Below are 17,380 nucleotides of genomic sequence, written 5' to 3' on the forward strand. Positions count from 1 at the left end.
ATGCCCTTGACTGGAATCGAACCCGGGACCCTTCAGTCCACAGGCCTATGCTCTATTCACTGAACTAAACCGGCTAGGGTTCCTCTCATATTTTCAAACGTTAAATTGTCTGCTGTTTTTAGTTAGCATTACTTAATTGATTTTTTTGTGTGTGTATTATGAAAAAATGAAGTGCTTTGGCAGCAGATGGAATTGTAGTGAACTACAGAACTGGGTTGAGAGCCTAAGCAGGCATCCTGAAACAGACTTGCACTGGCAGGCAAAGTGCAGGGGTGAGACAAGTAGGTTTTCTACAAAGCAAAGGACAATGACAAGAAACCATTGTGGTTTTGCTATTTTCTTTAGCTACAATTAAAAGTAATAAACCCAAAAGTTAACTTTTATTGCATATGCAAAATTTATGGAGACTTCAAAAATAGCTAATAAGCATATTTTATAGAAAATTATATTTGGCCTAATACTTTAAATAAAAACCCCAAATAAAAAAGTCTAACATCTACACTAATAAAAGAGAAACATGCAAATTGACCATCCCACCCTCCAGCCAATCAGGAGTGAGTATGCAAATTAACCCAACAAAGATGGCAGCAGCCACAGAGCTGGAGCAAGCAGGAGGCTTGGGTTGCCCCTGGCGAAGGAGGAAGCCAAGCATCCAGGCTGCCCTGGCCTCTGCTCAAGGAGGGGCGGGTGACTGGGTCATCAGGGGGCATGGCCAGCCTGAAAATGGCCCTCAGCCGCTTACTCAGGCTGGCCACACCCCCTTGGGGTGAGAGTCCCCACTGGGGGGCTTGGCCAGCTTGCAAACAACCATTAGCCCCTCACCAAGGTTTGCCAGGCACCCCAGCAGGGATCCCCACCCTGAAGGGGGTGTGGCCAGCCTGAAAACAGCCCTCAGCCCCTCACCCAGGCTGGCCATGTTGCAATGGGGTGAGGGTCCCTCCTGGGGGACATGGCCAGCCTGCAAACAGCCATCAACCCCTCACTCAGGCTGGCCACGCCCCACCCCACAGTGGGGACTCTCACCCCAGCCTGTAAACCATCACAGTCCCCTCGCCCAGGCTGCCCCATGCCCCAAGGGAGCCACCACCCTGATCCAGGACACCCTTCAGGGAAAACCAGCCAGCCCTCACCCGTGCACCAGGCTTCTATCTATACTAATGAAAGGGTAATATACTAATTAGACTGGGAGACCTTCCAGGAGACCTTCGGGACATTCTTCTGGACAAAGCCATGGTGGTAGGGCTGAGGTAGAGGTGATTAGAGGCCAGGATGGGATGGCAGTTGTGGGTGATCAGGCCAGTGGGGGAACCATTGGGGGTGATCAGGCTGGTGGGGGGCCAGTTGGGGTGAGCAGACCAGCAAGGGGGCCAGTTGAGGTGAGCAGGCCATCAGTGGGGGTCATTTGGGAGTGATCAGGACAGCAGGGGGCAGTTTGGAGTGAGCAGGCCAGCAGGGGTCAGTTGAGGGTGAGCAGGCCAGTGTGGAGGGAAGGTGGATGCAAGTAGGCTAGCAAGGTATTGGGGGCATTTGTGGGTGAGCAGGCTGGTGGCGGGGGGAAGTTGGGGGTGGAAAGGCCAGCAGGCAGAGTGGTTAGGGGCAATCAGGCAGGCAGGCAAGTGAGCGGTTAGGAGCCAGCAGTCCCAGATTGTGAGAGGGATGTCCAACTGCCAGTTTAGGCACGATCCTTGTAAACTGGCAGTAGGACATCCTTCAAGGGGTCCCAGATTGGAGAGGGTGCAGGCCGGGCTGAGAGACACCCCCCCCCCATGCACGAATTTCGTGCACCGGGCCACTAGTCTTATATAATAAAGAAGTAATATGCAAATTGACCATCATGCCCTCGCACAAGATAGCCGCCCCCATGTGGGCAAAAGATGGCCACCCCCATGTGGTCACAAGATGGCTGCCACAAGCTGGCCAGCAGCGGAGGGAAGTTGGGAGCAACCAGGCCGGCAAGGGAGGGAGGACAGTTGGGAGGAAATAGGCCTGCAGGGTTGGGCAGTTAGGGGTGTCCAGGCCAGGAGGTGAGGGCAGTAGGGAACAACCAGGCCTGCAGGGGAGGGAAGTTAGGGGTGTCCAGGCCTGCAGGGGAGGGCAGTAGGGGGTGACTGGGCCTGCAGGGAAGGGAGGGCAGTTGGGGGTGACCAGGCTAACAGGGGAGGGCAGTTGGGGGTGATCAGGCCAGCAGGGGTGGGTAGTTGGGGGCAATAGGGATAGCAGGAGAGCCGTTAGGCATCAATCAGGCTGGCAGGGGAGTGGTTAGGGGGTGATCAGGCTGGCAGGCAGAAGTGGTTAGGGGCAATCATGGAGGCAAGCAGGTAAGCGGTTGGGAACCAGCAATCCCAGATTGTGAGAAGGATGTCCGACTGCTGGTTTAGGCCCAATCCCTATGGGATCCCTTTGGGATCAGGCCTAAACCAGCAATCAGATATCCCCCGAGGGGTCCCAGATTGGAGAGGTTCAGGCTGGACTGAGGGAAATCCCTGTCAAGTGCATGAATTTTGTGCACCAGGCCTCTAATCCTATCTAATAATAGACAAATATGCAAATTGACCATACCTCCGACACACCCACAAGCCACGCCCACAAGCCACGCCCACCATCCAATCAGAGCAAGTATGCAAATTAACCCAAACCAAGATGGCTACAGCCACAGAGAGCAAGGTTTCCTAGGTAACAGAGGAAGCCAAGCTTTCTGCCTGCCCTTGTCAGGCCTAAGCCTCCACTCAAGCTACAAAGTTTCAATTATAGAAACTAAACAAATTCAAACAAATGGCGGCAGGATGGAGCTTGAGAGAGCAGGCCAGGGTTGCCGCCGGCAACAGGGGAAGCAACGCTTTCAGCACACCCTGGTTGGGCTCACCTGCTTAAGGCAACAAAGTTTCAATTATAACCCCAACACAAATGGCTGCCGGCCTCAGAGGAAGCCCCAGGCTTGGCTCCGCTCCAGGCTACAAAGTTTCAATTGTAGAAGGAAAATAAATTCCAGATACCAGGGCCTCCGCTTGGGTTGCCAGGGGGTGTGGCTGGCCTGCAAACCACCACAGGCCCCTCGCTCAGGCTGCCCCACACCCCAAGGGAACCCCCACCTGATCCGGGATGCCCTTCAGGGCAAACCAGCTGGCCCCCACCCCTGTAACAGGCCTCTATCCTATCTAATAAAAGAGTAATATGCAGATTGATCATCACTGCAACACACAATATAGCTGCCCCCATGTGGTCAAAGATCCTGCCCCCATGTGGACACAAGATGGCCACCATAAGATGGCCAGCAGGAGAGGGCAGTTGGGAGGCACCAGGCCTGCAAGGGAGGGCAGTTGAGAAGGACCAGGCCTGCAAGGGAGGGCAGTTGAGAGGGACCAGGCCTGCAAGGGAAGGCAGTTGAGAGGGACCAGGCCTGCAAGGGAGGGCAGTTGAGAGGGACCAGGCCTGCAAGTGAGGGCAGTTGGAGGTGATCAACTCTGCAGGAGAGGGCAGTTAGGGGTGACCAGGCTGGCAGAGGAGGGAAGTTGGGGGCAAACAGGCTGGCAGCAGAGTGGTTAGGGGGTGATCAGGCTGGCAGGCAGAAGCGGTTAGGGGCAATCAGGAAGGCAGGCAGGCAAGCAGGTGGGAGCCAGCAGTCCTGGGGTCCCATATTGGAGAGGATACAGGCTGGGTTGAGGGACAACCCCCCTCCGTGCACAAATTTCGTGCACCAGGCCTCTAGTATATATATACTAGAGGTCTGGTGTATGAAAATTCATGCACTGGAGGGGGTTCCTCAGCCTGGCCTGCCCCCTCTCATAGTCTGGGATCCCTCAGGGGTGGGAGGTGACCCAGTGATCAGGGGAAGGCGACGCCCCATCACACCTCTGCTGCTGCCACTGCCAGCAGCGCAAGCCTTGGCCAGCCCTGGTTACCTGAGCCTCGGTGGCCCTGGGCGGCTGGGCAGCCACTAGCCAAGGCTTGCCTGCACCTCGGGATGGCCCTGGGTGGCTGGGGGGCTGAGGGGAATGGGGGACTTCAAAGGCAGGCACCTGGAGGGGCCCGGCCTTGCCACATGCCTGCCTTCCTGGCGGGGCTGAGGGGATTGAGTGCCACCATCTTGTGGTTGTGTGCGCTGCCATCTTTGAGGGTGTGGCACTCAATTAGCATATTCCTTCCTTATTAGCTATGGGCGATACCATCTTTGAGGATGGGGCAGTCAATTAGCATATTCCCTTCTTATTGGCTGTGGGCGCTGCCATCTTTGTGATGGTGTGAGGGTCAATTAGCATATTCCCTCTTTATTAGATAGGATATATGCCTAAGTGACCAGTCAACTGGTCAACCGCTTGACTGGTCAACTGGTCACTATGATGAACACTGACCACCAGGGGACAGATGCTGTATGCAGGAGATGCCCCCTGGTGATCAGTGCACTCCCACAGTGAGAACACCACTTAGCCAGAAGCCAGGTTCAAGGCTGGTGTAGCTTTGCAATGTGAGCCTCTCCTGCCTCCACAGCAGCACTACCAAGTGGTGGCAGGTGCAGCGGGGTCAGATTAGCAGAAGCGGCACGGCACCCATGCTGGCTCGGGTTCCTCCCCAGCTGCTTGCTGCTTCATGCACTGCTACATCCCTCAGCGGATGTTGGACTGCCAGTTTCGGCCCTATCCCCACAGACAAGGCAGTCTGACATCCCCTGAGGAGTTCCAGATTATGAGAGGATGCAGGCCAGGCTGAGGGACCCCACTGGTGCACGAATTTGTGCACCGAGCCTCTAGTTCTAATATCAGAGTTAGTGCCACATAAGCATCCTATAAGTGCATGTGTGTGTAATAGGTCAAACTAAAATGGAAATGAACCTCAATTCCCACCTAAGGTACCAATTTTTAGGCAAAAATGCCATTTTATTGGAGTCATCCTTCTCTCCTCTCAGCCTCAATTGATAATGATGAAGATACTAATAAAGATAATGATAGCAACAATAACTATAACAACTAACATACATTTATTGAGGCTTTAATGTATATCAGGCATTATTCTATACTAGGGGCCCAGTGCATGAATTCGTGCACCTGGAAAGGAACTGTAGGCTGCGAGGCTGCAGTGGGCACAGGGGAGGATCCTGGCCCATCCTCTGTGCCCCTGCCCAGCCCCTCCTGCTATGGCCCCCGATCCCCTTTTGGCCGGCAGCCCTGCTCTCTCCTCTGCTGCTCCCACATCCTGACAGTATCGGCCCCACTTGCACCCACCGATGGTGCAGAGTGATTGGGGCTGGCACTATCAGTGGGTGCAAGTGGCGGCTGCTGCCCCAATCACCTTTCTGGAGCAGGGGTGGGGAGGTGTGGAGAAGCCCTCAGAGGAAATTGGGGCCAGCAGCTGCTGCTCACACCTGCTGACAGCACTGAACAATCGAGACTGGTGCCGGGTGCTGGCAGCAGTTGTGAGCGGTGGCTCTAGCACCAGCTGCAGGTGCAAGCGGGGCCAGCATGGCAGTGGGTGCAAGAGACAGCTGCTGCCTCCCACCTTCCCTCAGGAGCAACGGGAGGTGGAGAATCCCTGAGGGGCGATTGGGGCTGGCAGCCGCTGTTCGCATCTGCTGCTGGCATTGAGTGATCGGGGCCGGTGCTGGGTGCTGGCAGCGGGTGCAAGCAGCAGCTCTGGTGCTGGCAGCAGATGCAAACGGGGCCAGCACCAGCAGCAGGTGCAAGTGTCGGGCAGGACAGCGGTGCGCAGGAGCAAAGAATTTTCAGTAATCACCAGAGGCTCACCCCAATTATAGCGACCAGTGCTCTGCCTTGGTCTGGCGCCCCCATTCACCTGCTCCATCATCCCGCCATGGCCGATGCCCGCCATGTTCCGCGTGTGCCCCTGGTGGTCAGCACATGTCATAGCAACTGGTTGTTTGGTTGTTCCACCGTTTGGTCTATTTGCATATTAGCTTTTTATTATATACGACTAGAGGCCCAATGCACAAAAATTGTGCAAGAGTAGGTCTTCCTTTCCCTGGCTGCCAGCACTGGCTTCCCTCTGGCACCCGGGACCCAGGCTTCCCTCACAGCCTTAGCTTCATCTGGAAGGTTGTCTATAAGGACATCTGGTCTAATTAGTATATTATGCTTTTATTATTGTAGATGCTTTATTAGTGTTTCATTTAATTCTTAAAACAGTTTGTGGGTTGAGTATTGCTATTAAACCCATTTTTTTTCCATTGGCAGCTATGAATTTTATTATGTGTATATCTAATGTGGCATGCATCTGTACAAACCTTTCAGGCAGTGGTCCACAGCTGGGTTATGAATAAAAAGTCATACATTTTTATCTCATTTTATTACAATGAAGTTTAACAGTACAGAAAAAGTCACATGACCTTAGTGGGTCAGATTTCATAAACCCTGCAACATGAGGAACTCTAAGCACATTAAATAGTGTTACACATTCAGACTTCCAATGTACAGGTACTTGGAAATAGTTACAGCCCTCACCAAGCTAGGCTGGGGACATGAATTCCAACAGCATCTGAAATGATGTGAAGGCATAACTTTACAAATAGCAACGTAAGCTTACAGAACTTGCTTTTATTAAGGTGGTATGTTCATAAAATTCCAGCGCCTTCACAATATAATGAACCAAATTTACTATACTTCACTTCTAAAAACCTAGATGAAACATGCAAAAGAAGCCATACAGTATAAATTGCAACTTCAGGAAAAGTTCCTGCTTTATTATTCCAAATAATTTTTCCCATGTGAAATAAATGTCCAATAGTTCCTGGTATGTGGGAAGATAATGTTAAAGTCACAATGAAGTGATAGAAGCTTGGCTATAAAAACAGCACAAGTTGAGAAAAGGTTTAGTCTCCAAACTTATTAGATTGGATGAAGCGAGATCAGTAATGGCCACCTTGCGACATTACTGGAGGTCTCATTCCTATTGGAGGTTGAGGAGGTCCACCTTGGTAAGGGGAGCACCATTGGCGGTCCCTGCCCATACAGCGGCATAGCAACAGGAAGGTAACCTGGCATGGCTTGATGATGACCACCATACTGACCATGAGGCAGCATTGGGGGTCATTCCTTGTTGCTTTGGGATACCTGGCTGTGGTGGCATCATAGCTCCAATTGGTCCAACTGGTGGATTACCAATGGGAGCCTGTCCTGGATGAGTAAGATTACGCCCTTCTTTCTTCCAATGATATATCCTCATCTGGATGGATCAACTTACTGGTTGCACTGGTTGTCGTAAGAGTAGCAGGATTACTTGTTATTGATGCCGCTGGTTTAGCTGCAGTGCTATTTGTTGTACTAGTGGTTGAAGCTGTAGACTGTGTATAAGCAGGGAATGTAGGCTTTGGGGCTTCTGTAGTTGTTGCAGGGGTACCAACAGGTCCTTCTGTAGTTGTTGCAGGGGTACCAACAGCTGACTGAGCCTGTCTGGCACTGGGGAAAAGAGGCTTAGTAACTGGAAGCTGTGGAGCAGGAAGTGTTGCCATTGGTGCCGGTGGTCTATTAAGAATACCTGGCGCTGAAATAGCCTGTGCTTGAGTCATTGGAGCAATTCCAGGACGTGGAACAGGAGGGGGCATACCTGGTGACATACCAGTCATCAGAGGTAGTATTCCTGTCCAGGTGGCATCATTCCACCCATTGGCATCATTATGTTTTCACCGAAAAATGACTGGGTGTATTTTCTCTGATGATGCAATCCAGGTGGCATGCCTGGTATAACTGGTGGCATTTCTGACATCAGAGGAGGAACACCTGGCTTTAATGGAGGTATGCCTAGAGGCATTCCTGGTGCCTCCAGAACTGGTGGTAGTCCTGGCTGTGCCATTAGGGTATATAACCCTGTTGGGGTTGAACAGGCTGTGGTTGAAATGAAGTTGAAGCTTCAGAGTCATCATCATATTCATCAGAATCATCTTGCTGCTTCTTTTTTTTTTTTTTACTCTCCTGTGTTTTCTGTTCAAGAAGTTGTCTTATTTCATCCATGTCTTTTTCTGGAATACCTTCCATGCCATATATTTCCAACTCTGTCTGTTCTCCCAGATATTGCATTTGGTACAGCATCTATTGTCTCTTTATGCACCTGCATGCAATATATAGCCAAGCCAGATCCTGTGTACAACTTCGTATAACCTATATGGCATTTACAATGTTTTGCTTTTTAGTGCTGTATAAGGATGTTCTCATCATCAAAATCTCTATTACAATACCAGCACCACAGCTTTACCTGCTTCTTCATCTTGCGACCCATAACTGCGCTCTACTGACAAAGTAAAATGGGAGAAGAAAATACCCGTATTTTCCGGTGTATAAGACGACTTTTTAACCCAGGAAAATCTTCTATATGCCCAGTCATCTTATACACCGGAAAATATGGTAAGAAGGAAAAACAAGGCAAAAATCGCTCACTCTTCAGACCCAACGACCACCACCCGGCCACCACCACGTTCCACAGGAAACAGACACAAAATGGCTGACCTATTAAACCCATTTTTATGAAGCTGTAGTAAAACGTGCTATGTAACTTGCTCAAGTTGAAATAGTTTTTAAGTAGTGTCAGAACTTTGCCCTCTGAAAAAAAAAAGAACTTTGCCCTCCGGATAAACAACTCATCAGCAGACTGGGAATCCATCCGCACCCCAAGTTAAGATTCCCATGAGACAAACAAAACAAAACAAAAACCACCAAACCCTGCTCCCTAATAATCAAGGATTAAATTAGCAAAAACAAACCTAATTTAGATTTTGAGATACCTATTAAATGTTCCACTTATTAATTAGCAATGAGCAAAATAAGAAACATCATAAAAAAAAAGATAAGGCTGAATAGAGAGTGACAGAGAAGAAGATTTTGGGGGGCTCCTCCTCTCTTTATCTATCAGTCTCTCTGGCTATCGGATCAGTTTCAGGAGCATTCAACATGCCACAGTAACTTTCATGATTTAAAGCCCTCTCCCAACTGCACATTCTTCAGATACCACCCCATTTCTCTGCTCCTCTTGCCAGAAAAAAAAAAAAAATTATCTAAAGAGCTGCCTATGCTTACTATCACTATTCCTTGACTTCTCTTTTCATTTAACTCTAGTCGGGTTTCTTGTTCGACATTCCACTGAAATGGCCTTTGCCAAAGTCACTGCTGATGTCCTTGTCATCTTCAATAGATATTTCTGGGGGAAAGGACCTAAATAGACACTTTTTGAAAGAGGACATAAGGAAGGCCAAGAGACATATGAAAACATGCTCAAAGTCACAATCACCAGAGAGACGCAAATCAAAACAACAATAAGGTACCCTCTCAAACTGATGAACAAAAGTAGATCCAGAGACATAGAAGCATCAAACAGACCATCCAACCTCAGAGGGAAGGCAGAGGTAGGTGGGAGGGAGAGTAAGAGATCAAACCAAAAGACTTGTATGCATGCATATAAGCATAACCAATGGACACAGACAGTAGGGGGTTGAGGGCATGTGCTGGGCAGGGAGTGGCCAGGGAGAGGTCAATGGTGTAAAAGGAGACATATGTAATACTTTAAACAATAAAGAATTTAAATTAAAAAAATACTTCGGGTTCTTGTCTTATTATACTTCTCAACATCATCTAACAAGGCTGATTATCTTTATTTTAAATTAAACACCCCTCCCTTTTTAACATTATTTTCTTTATTAATTAAGGTATTACATATGTGTCCTTATCCCCTCATTGCCCCCTTGACCCCCTCTTCCCTTTTTTTGTAACATCATTCTTGACTGATTGGCTTCTTTTCTTTCTTTCTTTCTTTCTTTCTTTCTTTCTTTCTTTCTTTCTTTCTTTCTTTCTTTCTTTCTTTCTTTCTTTCTTTTTTGTTGTTGTTGTTAAGCCTCACCCCAAGGATATTTTTCCACTGATTTTTAGAGAGAGCGGAAGAGAGAGAGAGAGAGAGAGAGAAACATCAATGTGAAAAAAACACATCAATTGGTTGCCTCCTGCACACACCCAGACCACTCCCAGGCTGGGGAGGAGCCTGCAACCGAGGTACTTGCCCTTGACCAGAATCCAACCTGGACCCTTTGGTCCGCAGGCTGACGCTCTATCCACTGAGCCAAACCAGCTAGGGCTGGCCTCTTTTCTAACTGGCCTTTCTTTCTCAGTCTCTTCCCTGCTTCTCCTGCATGGATAAACTTATATCAAGTTTGTTCTCTTTATTGTTGTGACTATCCCAGTGCCTGCCCCATTAGAGCACTCAATAACTATTTGTAGGATGTGTGAATGAATGAGCGAATGGGTAGGTGAATGAATGAATTAATAAGTGAAGAGGTCAGAAGCACATAGGTAGGAAAGCTTCTTTTGCCTGTGGCAGTCAGAAAGGTTTTTCTGGAGAAGGTAAAAACTGACATGTCTTGAGAGATGAGTAGATATTTGTCTAATGAACAAATAAGGCATTTATTTCCAGAAGTAAGTGTTTTTACAAAATTAACTTATACCATTTCTCAGGAAGTTATGGGAGAAATGCACTATCCCAAAAGGAGAAAGTAAACTGATAAAAATAAAAATATGCGATTCTGGAGATCCAACATGAGGGAGCGGGAAAGGAAATCCTCTGGATGATGGATAAGGAAGATGCTGTGATGATGGCTGGGCAGGAGCCAAAGGGAAGTAGTCCAGATTGGATCAGGAGGGCAGAGCGACGCCGGAAGATGAATCTGATAGAATGTACTCTGCCAGGGGAACTGAGTCAGATTGGTACATAGAAATTCGGGTTAATTAAAAATGGATGCCTATCAAATACTTGTACAATGAAAAGTTATACAAAAAGAAAAAAACATCATGGTCTAGGTGTGGATAGTGTTTATATTATCATAATGCAGATACTGAATATGTATTTAAAATTATTGGAAGAACAAAAGAGAAAAGTCTGTGCTTAGGGGGATGAATAAACATTAAAAGGAGTTAAGGTTTCATGTCCTACAAAGAAAATTCAATAAATAATGGCTAAAACTGAAAAATTGACTATCTTTATAAATATATTATTTAGAGTTGGAAATAGTTGCCTCTGTGGAAGAGGATGGAAGGAAAGAGGTTAAATGATTATTGCTTTTCATAATAAACCATATAGAAGTATTGCTACTAAAATTTAAGTATATTAAAAAAATGAAATGAGGCAAAAGAGAGGTTAAACAATGTTATTAAAATAAACAATTCAGTCTTCAGTACTGGTTTCTCAGTGTTGATGCTAAAATCCTTGCTTTAATGTTTTTAAAAAAGAATTGGTAAAAAGGTTGAGGGCTTTGTATTTAATTAATCTTTGTAAAATAATCATGTGTCAATTGACAGAATCTCAGAAGGTGATGATGTGACCATAGGCCGACCTAACTGGGAGGACATGGTACCTCGGTCATAATAAATGAAAGTTGGTGAATTTTGGGCTATTTGTAATTATCTCTTAGTGGTAAAGTCAGAGACCCCATTCTTAGTCCAATCTGGTTTATAATAAACATGCATTGTGGTTATAGTCAAGCCTGTTGTAAGAAAATGTGTTTTCTTTATTTAAAAGCCCCTTGAGAAAAATCATTCTTTCTCTCAGGAACTATGTAATTTCATAGTTCTTATATTAGAGAATTCATTTTTAATGAGGAAAAAAGTCATCCAGCAGAGGTGACCTATTAAAGTTATAATGTACCTAGAAAACTGTGTCTGGTGCTATTATAGAAGTGTTGACACACGATGATAGAAATGCAGCTGAAGACTATGAGCACACAGACTCAGATTTGAACAACTGTCCCTAATTTAGGTCTGAGAATTTTAATGTGAAAATGACTTCTGTTAAAAAAAAAAAAGAAAAAAAAGAAAGAAAGATGGTTTGTGTTTAGGTAAAAGATAATATTCCTATAGCCTATTTATTTCTGTGGGGTTAGGCTGTGCAGTTGAAATAATTAGGATAGAGAAAGTTATTCAATGGAAAGAATCTTGTCTGGTTGGGTTTCTTCAGAGATGACACCCATTTCTAGAATAGTTCTCTTCCTTTGTTGCATCCTAGGAGCCTTATAGTTGCTCTCTTCAGAGCTTTAAAAGATGATTATTTGAGGAAAGATCCTTGCTTTACATCTGGTCTTGTCAATCTTTTCTTGGGGGAGGAAGAGTAGCAGCAGAACTTGTGGTGGTTTGAATGATATCCCCTAAAAGATATGTCAGCTTGGAACTTGTGAATGTGACCTTATGTGGAAAAAGGGTCTTGGGAGTTGTAATTAAGTTAAGGATCTCAAGATGAGATCATCCTGGATTCAGGTAGGCCCTAAATACAATCACAAGTGTCCTTATAAGTTTAGGGAAGGCGAGGAAACACGCAGGGGAGGTCATGTGATAATAGAGGCAGAGATCAGAGTAATGCATACAAGCCAGGGAACACCAAGGACTGGGGGCAGCCACCAGAAGCTAAAGGAAAGGCATGGAGCAGATTCTTCCAAAGAGCCTCCTGAAGGAACTGAGCCTGCCAACACCTTGATTTTAGACTTCAGGCCTCCAGAACTACGAAAAAAACACACATTTCTGTTGTTTTAAGGCAACCAGTTTGTGGCAATTTATTACAGTATCTATAGGAAGTTAATACATAGCTGCCTTAGTTTCTCCCCAGCAGAGCCCCTACCCAGCTGGGTCTACCTTCTTTCTGCTTCCTGTCCAATTCTCTTCAGGAGAGAGTATTGTCAGTAAACACGTAACTCTCTTCTAAATATTTATGTGCAACAAAATGCTTTGCATTTTTAACGATTTTCTTAATTTGACACAGGTTATTAATTTAACATACATCAGTTGAAGAGATCATTTTCTCCAAGGAATAAGCCAGATTTGAGGGAATCTGTACCTGAGGGACTGATTGTCTAATATCAATGAGGAGATCAAAATGCCCATTTGACTATTTTATTGTTTTCCTTTTTAAAAATTAAATTTTACTAATAATGTATCATGAATCTAAGATGTTCCAGGCACCACGGGAGGATAAGAGGTTGAGTCAGCTGTCGTTTCTGCCTTCAGTGTAAAGAAGGAAGACACAGGACAAACCATCAGAGGAGCTGAGAACCTCCTAACTTACCCGAACGTGTGGAAATTGTTGCACAAAGGTCACTGAGAACCACCCGAAGACCAGCTGAGTAGAAGTTGTCCTCTAAGGTTATAAAGAAGGAGCCACATCGACACAGGCTGATACCATCATGCCTCCTTGGGTAGCCTTCCCCAGCCTCATACTGCTTTGGGCAGATGCTGTAGTTTCTGTGTCATATGTGACTGGAGTGGTGGGTCAGTCTGTCACGCTACCCTGCATCTTTTCAACAGCTCATGAAATCTCACCCATGTGCTGGGGTCGAAGGGCATGTCCTTCATTCAATTGCTCAAATGAACTCATGACCGATGGCTACCATGTCACCTTTGAGAAGGACAAACGTTATAGGATGAATGGAATCATTTTCAGAGGGAATTTGTCTTTAATCATACAGAATGCAGCCCTGTCTGACACTGGCACCTATTGTTGCCATATTGAGTTCAAAGGGTGGTTTAGTGGTTATAAAAAGAATATATTTTTGGAGATAAAGCCAGCTCCACCTAAGGTCACCAGTGTTCCAACACCATCTAAGGTCTTCACCTCCGCTCCTACAACTCCAGCACCGACACTGAGCCTTAAGACAGAAACCACTTCATCTTCTGCAGTGCAGAAAACAGAAACCCAGCCTATCAGACCACAGGAAACAAGTACGACCAGCTCATCATTGAACTCTTCTTGCCCAACAGGTGGGAATAACACTGTGACCCAGCCTTCAGATTTCGATTGGCAATACAATGAAACTCACATGAGCTTAACACAAAATACACAGAGGAACACCAGTAAGTTATACATTGGACTCTCCAGTGCTGCCATAATATTGCTCACCATTTTGGCTGCCATACTTACCAAAAAAATATTTATGTGGGAAAAGAAAGGTGTTTCATATAAGTAAAGAGTTTCTGACCGGAACTTCACAAAATGAAACTTCAGTGCGCTACCAACCACATGAGAACCTCTGCTTTGAGAACGATCTTTACAACGTTTATCAAGACCCAGCAGTCCTCTAAGACTTTAGGCCCTTGACTGAAGAAAGCACTGACCATATCTCACCATGTCAGTTCTTTTAAGCTCCAGGATGATTTTTCTGTCCATATTTCATGGCGTTCCAATCTGTCTGTGATGATGGTTAGAGTATCTTTAGCTCATCAGTGTGAAGTCAACCTCATTGGTAATTAGTATTAATTTTTTATATTAAAATTGGCTCAATTTTTCTGGTCATAGCAGAGCCTTCTCCTAAATATAAACTGAACACTTTAGAATTATATATTCTGTACAGACCTTATGAATCCTGTATCCATAAAGAATTCTCATTGGGTAGACATGAAATGAGCCATTACCTTGGTCACTAAAGCTGTCACAAAGAGGGGAATAGGACTTAAAATCAGAAAATTCGATTTGGTTCTTAAATTAATTCACTTGGAAGCTTTTCATGATTAACTCTTATTTGTTTTTTTTTTTAATGAATCTTTATTGTTCAGATTACAATTGTTTCTCCTTTTTCCCCACATATCTCCCCACCACCCAGTTCCTACCCCCCCCTCTTCCCTTACCTCCCCCCCCCCGCTGTCCTTATCCATAGATGTATGATTTTTGTCCAGTCTCTTCCCATACTCCCCACACAGACACCCCTTTCCCCCTGAGAATTATCAAGCCACTCCCATTCTATGCCTGATTCTATTAAGTTCACCAGTTTATTCTGTTCCTCAGATTTTTAATTCACTTGACTTTTAGATTCACTTGTTGATAGATATGTATTTGTTGTTCATAATTTTTATCTTTCTTCTTCTTTTTCCTCTTTTTAAAGAATACCTTTCAGCATTTCATATAATGCTGGTTTGGTGGTGATGAACTCCTTTAGCTTTTTCTTATCTGTGAAGCTCTTTATCTGCCCTTCAATTCTGAATGATAACTTTGCTGGGTAGAGTAATCTTGGTTGTAGGTTCCTGCTATTCATCACTTTGAATACTTCTTGCCACTCCCGTCTGGCCTGCATGGTTTCTGTTGAGAAATTAGCTGATAATCGTATGGGAGCTCCCTTGTAGGTAACTAACTGTTTTTCTCTTGCTGCTTGTAAGATTCTCTCTTTGTCTTTTGCTCTTGGCATTTTAATTATGATGTGTCTTGGTGTGGTCCTCTTTGGATTCCTTTTGTTTGGGGTTCTGTGCGCTTCCTGGACTTGTAAGTCTATTTCTTTCATCAGGTGGGGGAAGTTTTCGTTGATTATTTCTTCAAATAGGTTTTCAGCATCTTGCTCTCTCTCTTCTTCTGGTACCCCCATAATTCTGATGTTGGTACGCTTGAAGTTGTCCCAGAGGCTTCTTACACTATCTTCAACTTTCTGAATTCTCTTCTCTTCATGCTTCTCTGGAGGAGTGTCCTTGGCCTCTTTGTATTCCAAATCTTTGAGTTGATTCTTGCAATCCTCTAGTCTGCTTTTGGGTTTCTGTATAATATTTTTTATCTCAGTCAGTGTATGTTTAATTTCTAGTTGGTCCTCATGGAATTTATCGGCCTTTTCCATGAAATTCTTGAAAAACCTTATAACCGTGGTTTTGAACTCTATGTCCAGTCGCTTGTTCTCCTCCATTTCTTTGGTTTGTGATCTGTTTCCTTGCCTTCTCATATTCTCTGCTTCCCTAAGTTGGTAGGGTAGTTTTGTGTACTAGGTGTCCTATTGGTACAACGGGTCAGCCTCCCAGTTACTTGAGGTGGACACTCTTGGTGTACCCTTGTGTACTGTGTGTCCCCCAGCAGGAGCTACAGCAAGGGCTAGTTTTCTCCTCCTTTGCTTGGGCGGTTTTGGAGCAGTCTGACTGGAGCTGCAGTTGGTTAAGCTGCTCCAGAACAGGCCATTTATATGCAAAAGCCCCTGTGTGGAGCCGGGGCGGGTTTGTAGAATGTGCGGGGCGGGGCCTCAGGGCGGGGCCTCAGGGCTGGGTGGGGTCTCAGGGCGTCACTAGGCTGGGGCGTGGCCAACGGCGATGGCTGCCGTCAGCCGTCTCTGTCTTTCCACGTTTCCAAGTCCCTGCGCCCCGCGCTCCAGCGCAGTAAACAATGATTGCTGGGCGCACCACTGCAAAAAAGTCACTCTCACTTTCCGACCCGATGGCCGAGAGTCCAGCTTCTCCCCGTAGGTGCCTGGGTCCCCCGAGTGTCCCCGGAAACTGGATTTCAGAGTGATCGGGAGCTTGTCTCCCTGCGGGTTGAAGAAAAGCCGCGCACCCAGCCGCCCGCCGCCAGCCCGATTCGCGTGCCTCCGTACCTCAGCTTTTCAGCGACTGTGCTTCTTTCTCTTCTTAGTTGTAAATCTTCCACTCAGCCAGCTTTCCCGTGGTTCTGGGTGGTAGACGTTTTTGTCTTTTAGTTGTAATGATTAACTCTTATTTGTTTGTTTTTTATCTGGCAATCAAAACATTACATTTCTTAAGTTTCCCCAAAGGTTTCAAATTATGGAGGAATACAGATTTTTATTTCCTTCATGGGGAAATAAAGTCAGTGTGATTTCACCGTAAAAAAAAAAAAAGAAGGAAGACACAATCTTAAATAACCTTCGGGGCAGAATGGGATTTATGTTATCAAGCATAAATAAGATTCTGTAGGAAAGACCTTTTCTGAAGAAGGCCATTGCAGAGCTGCTTTGTGAAAAGTGGCTTTGTTTCATTTTATTAGCTTCAGGTGATTTTTTAAAGAGCCAGATCAATCACTATTTCCACTGGAATGCCTTCTGTGACCCCCTGGTGATGCCTGCCCAGTCTTCTGTGACCTGATGTGCTGAGATTTCTGTTTAAGCAATTAGCTCATTTAATTGAAGGATGTGTATCCACATCTTACTTCCTCTTGTTCTAATGAGGTGATACTTGGTGGGCTCCCAGATAGGGGCTGGTCACTAAAAAGACCATGCCAGATTACAACCTTGGGGTATTTAGCTCTAATCCCATTTTCTAGAAAGAGGGGTGGTGGTGGAATTGGAGTTAATGACCAATTATGCCTATGCCATAAAACGATCATAAAAATTCCAACAGATTTCTGCCTATTTGTCATTGATGAAAACTGTACATGTGGCCACCTCTAGCTGCAAGGGAGGCTAGTGTAAAAACAGATACCTACACTATTAAAAGAGAAACATGCAAATTGACCATACCTCTGCTATGGCCACAAGCCACGCCCACCAGCCAATCAGGAGCAAGTATGCAAATTAACCCAACCAAGATGGCTGTGGCCATGGAGCGAGCAGGAGGCTTGGGTTTTCCTGGCAATGGAGCAAGCCAAGCTTCCCGCACACCCTGGCTGGCCCTGGCCCCAATCAAGGCTACAAAGTTTCAATTATAGAAGATAAATAAAT

At 45.9% G+C, this 17,380-nt stretch overlaps 1 protein-coding gene and 1 pseudogene across 1 annotated transcript; one reads left to right on the forward strand and one right to left on the reverse strand.

Moving 5' to 3' along the window:
• Nucleotides 1-6,853: 6,853 nt before the first annotated feature.
• LOC103290769 (BUB3-interacting and GLEBS motif-containing protein ZNF207-like) lies at nt 6,854-8,220 on the reverse strand (annotated as a pseudogene).
• A 3,989-nt stretch (nt 8,221-12,209) lies between these two features.
• Nucleotides 12,210-14,045, forward strand: LOC103290768 (hepatitis A virus cellular receptor 1-like). The gene is given in 3 exon segments (XM_008146681.3): nt 12,210-12,230; nt 13,139-13,885; nt 13,887-14,045. Coding segments are annotated over 3 exon segments (927 nt in total).
• The last annotated feature ends 3,335 nt before the right edge of the window (nt 14,046-17,380 follow it).

This window comes from Eptesicus fuscus, chromosome 3 (assembly GCF_027574615.1).
Source record: "Eptesicus fuscus isolate TK198812 chromosome 3, DD_ASM_mEF_20220401, whole genome shotgun sequence".
Lineage (NCBI taxonomy): Eukaryota > Metazoa > Chordata > Mammalia > Chiroptera > Vespertilionidae > Eptesicus > Eptesicus fuscus.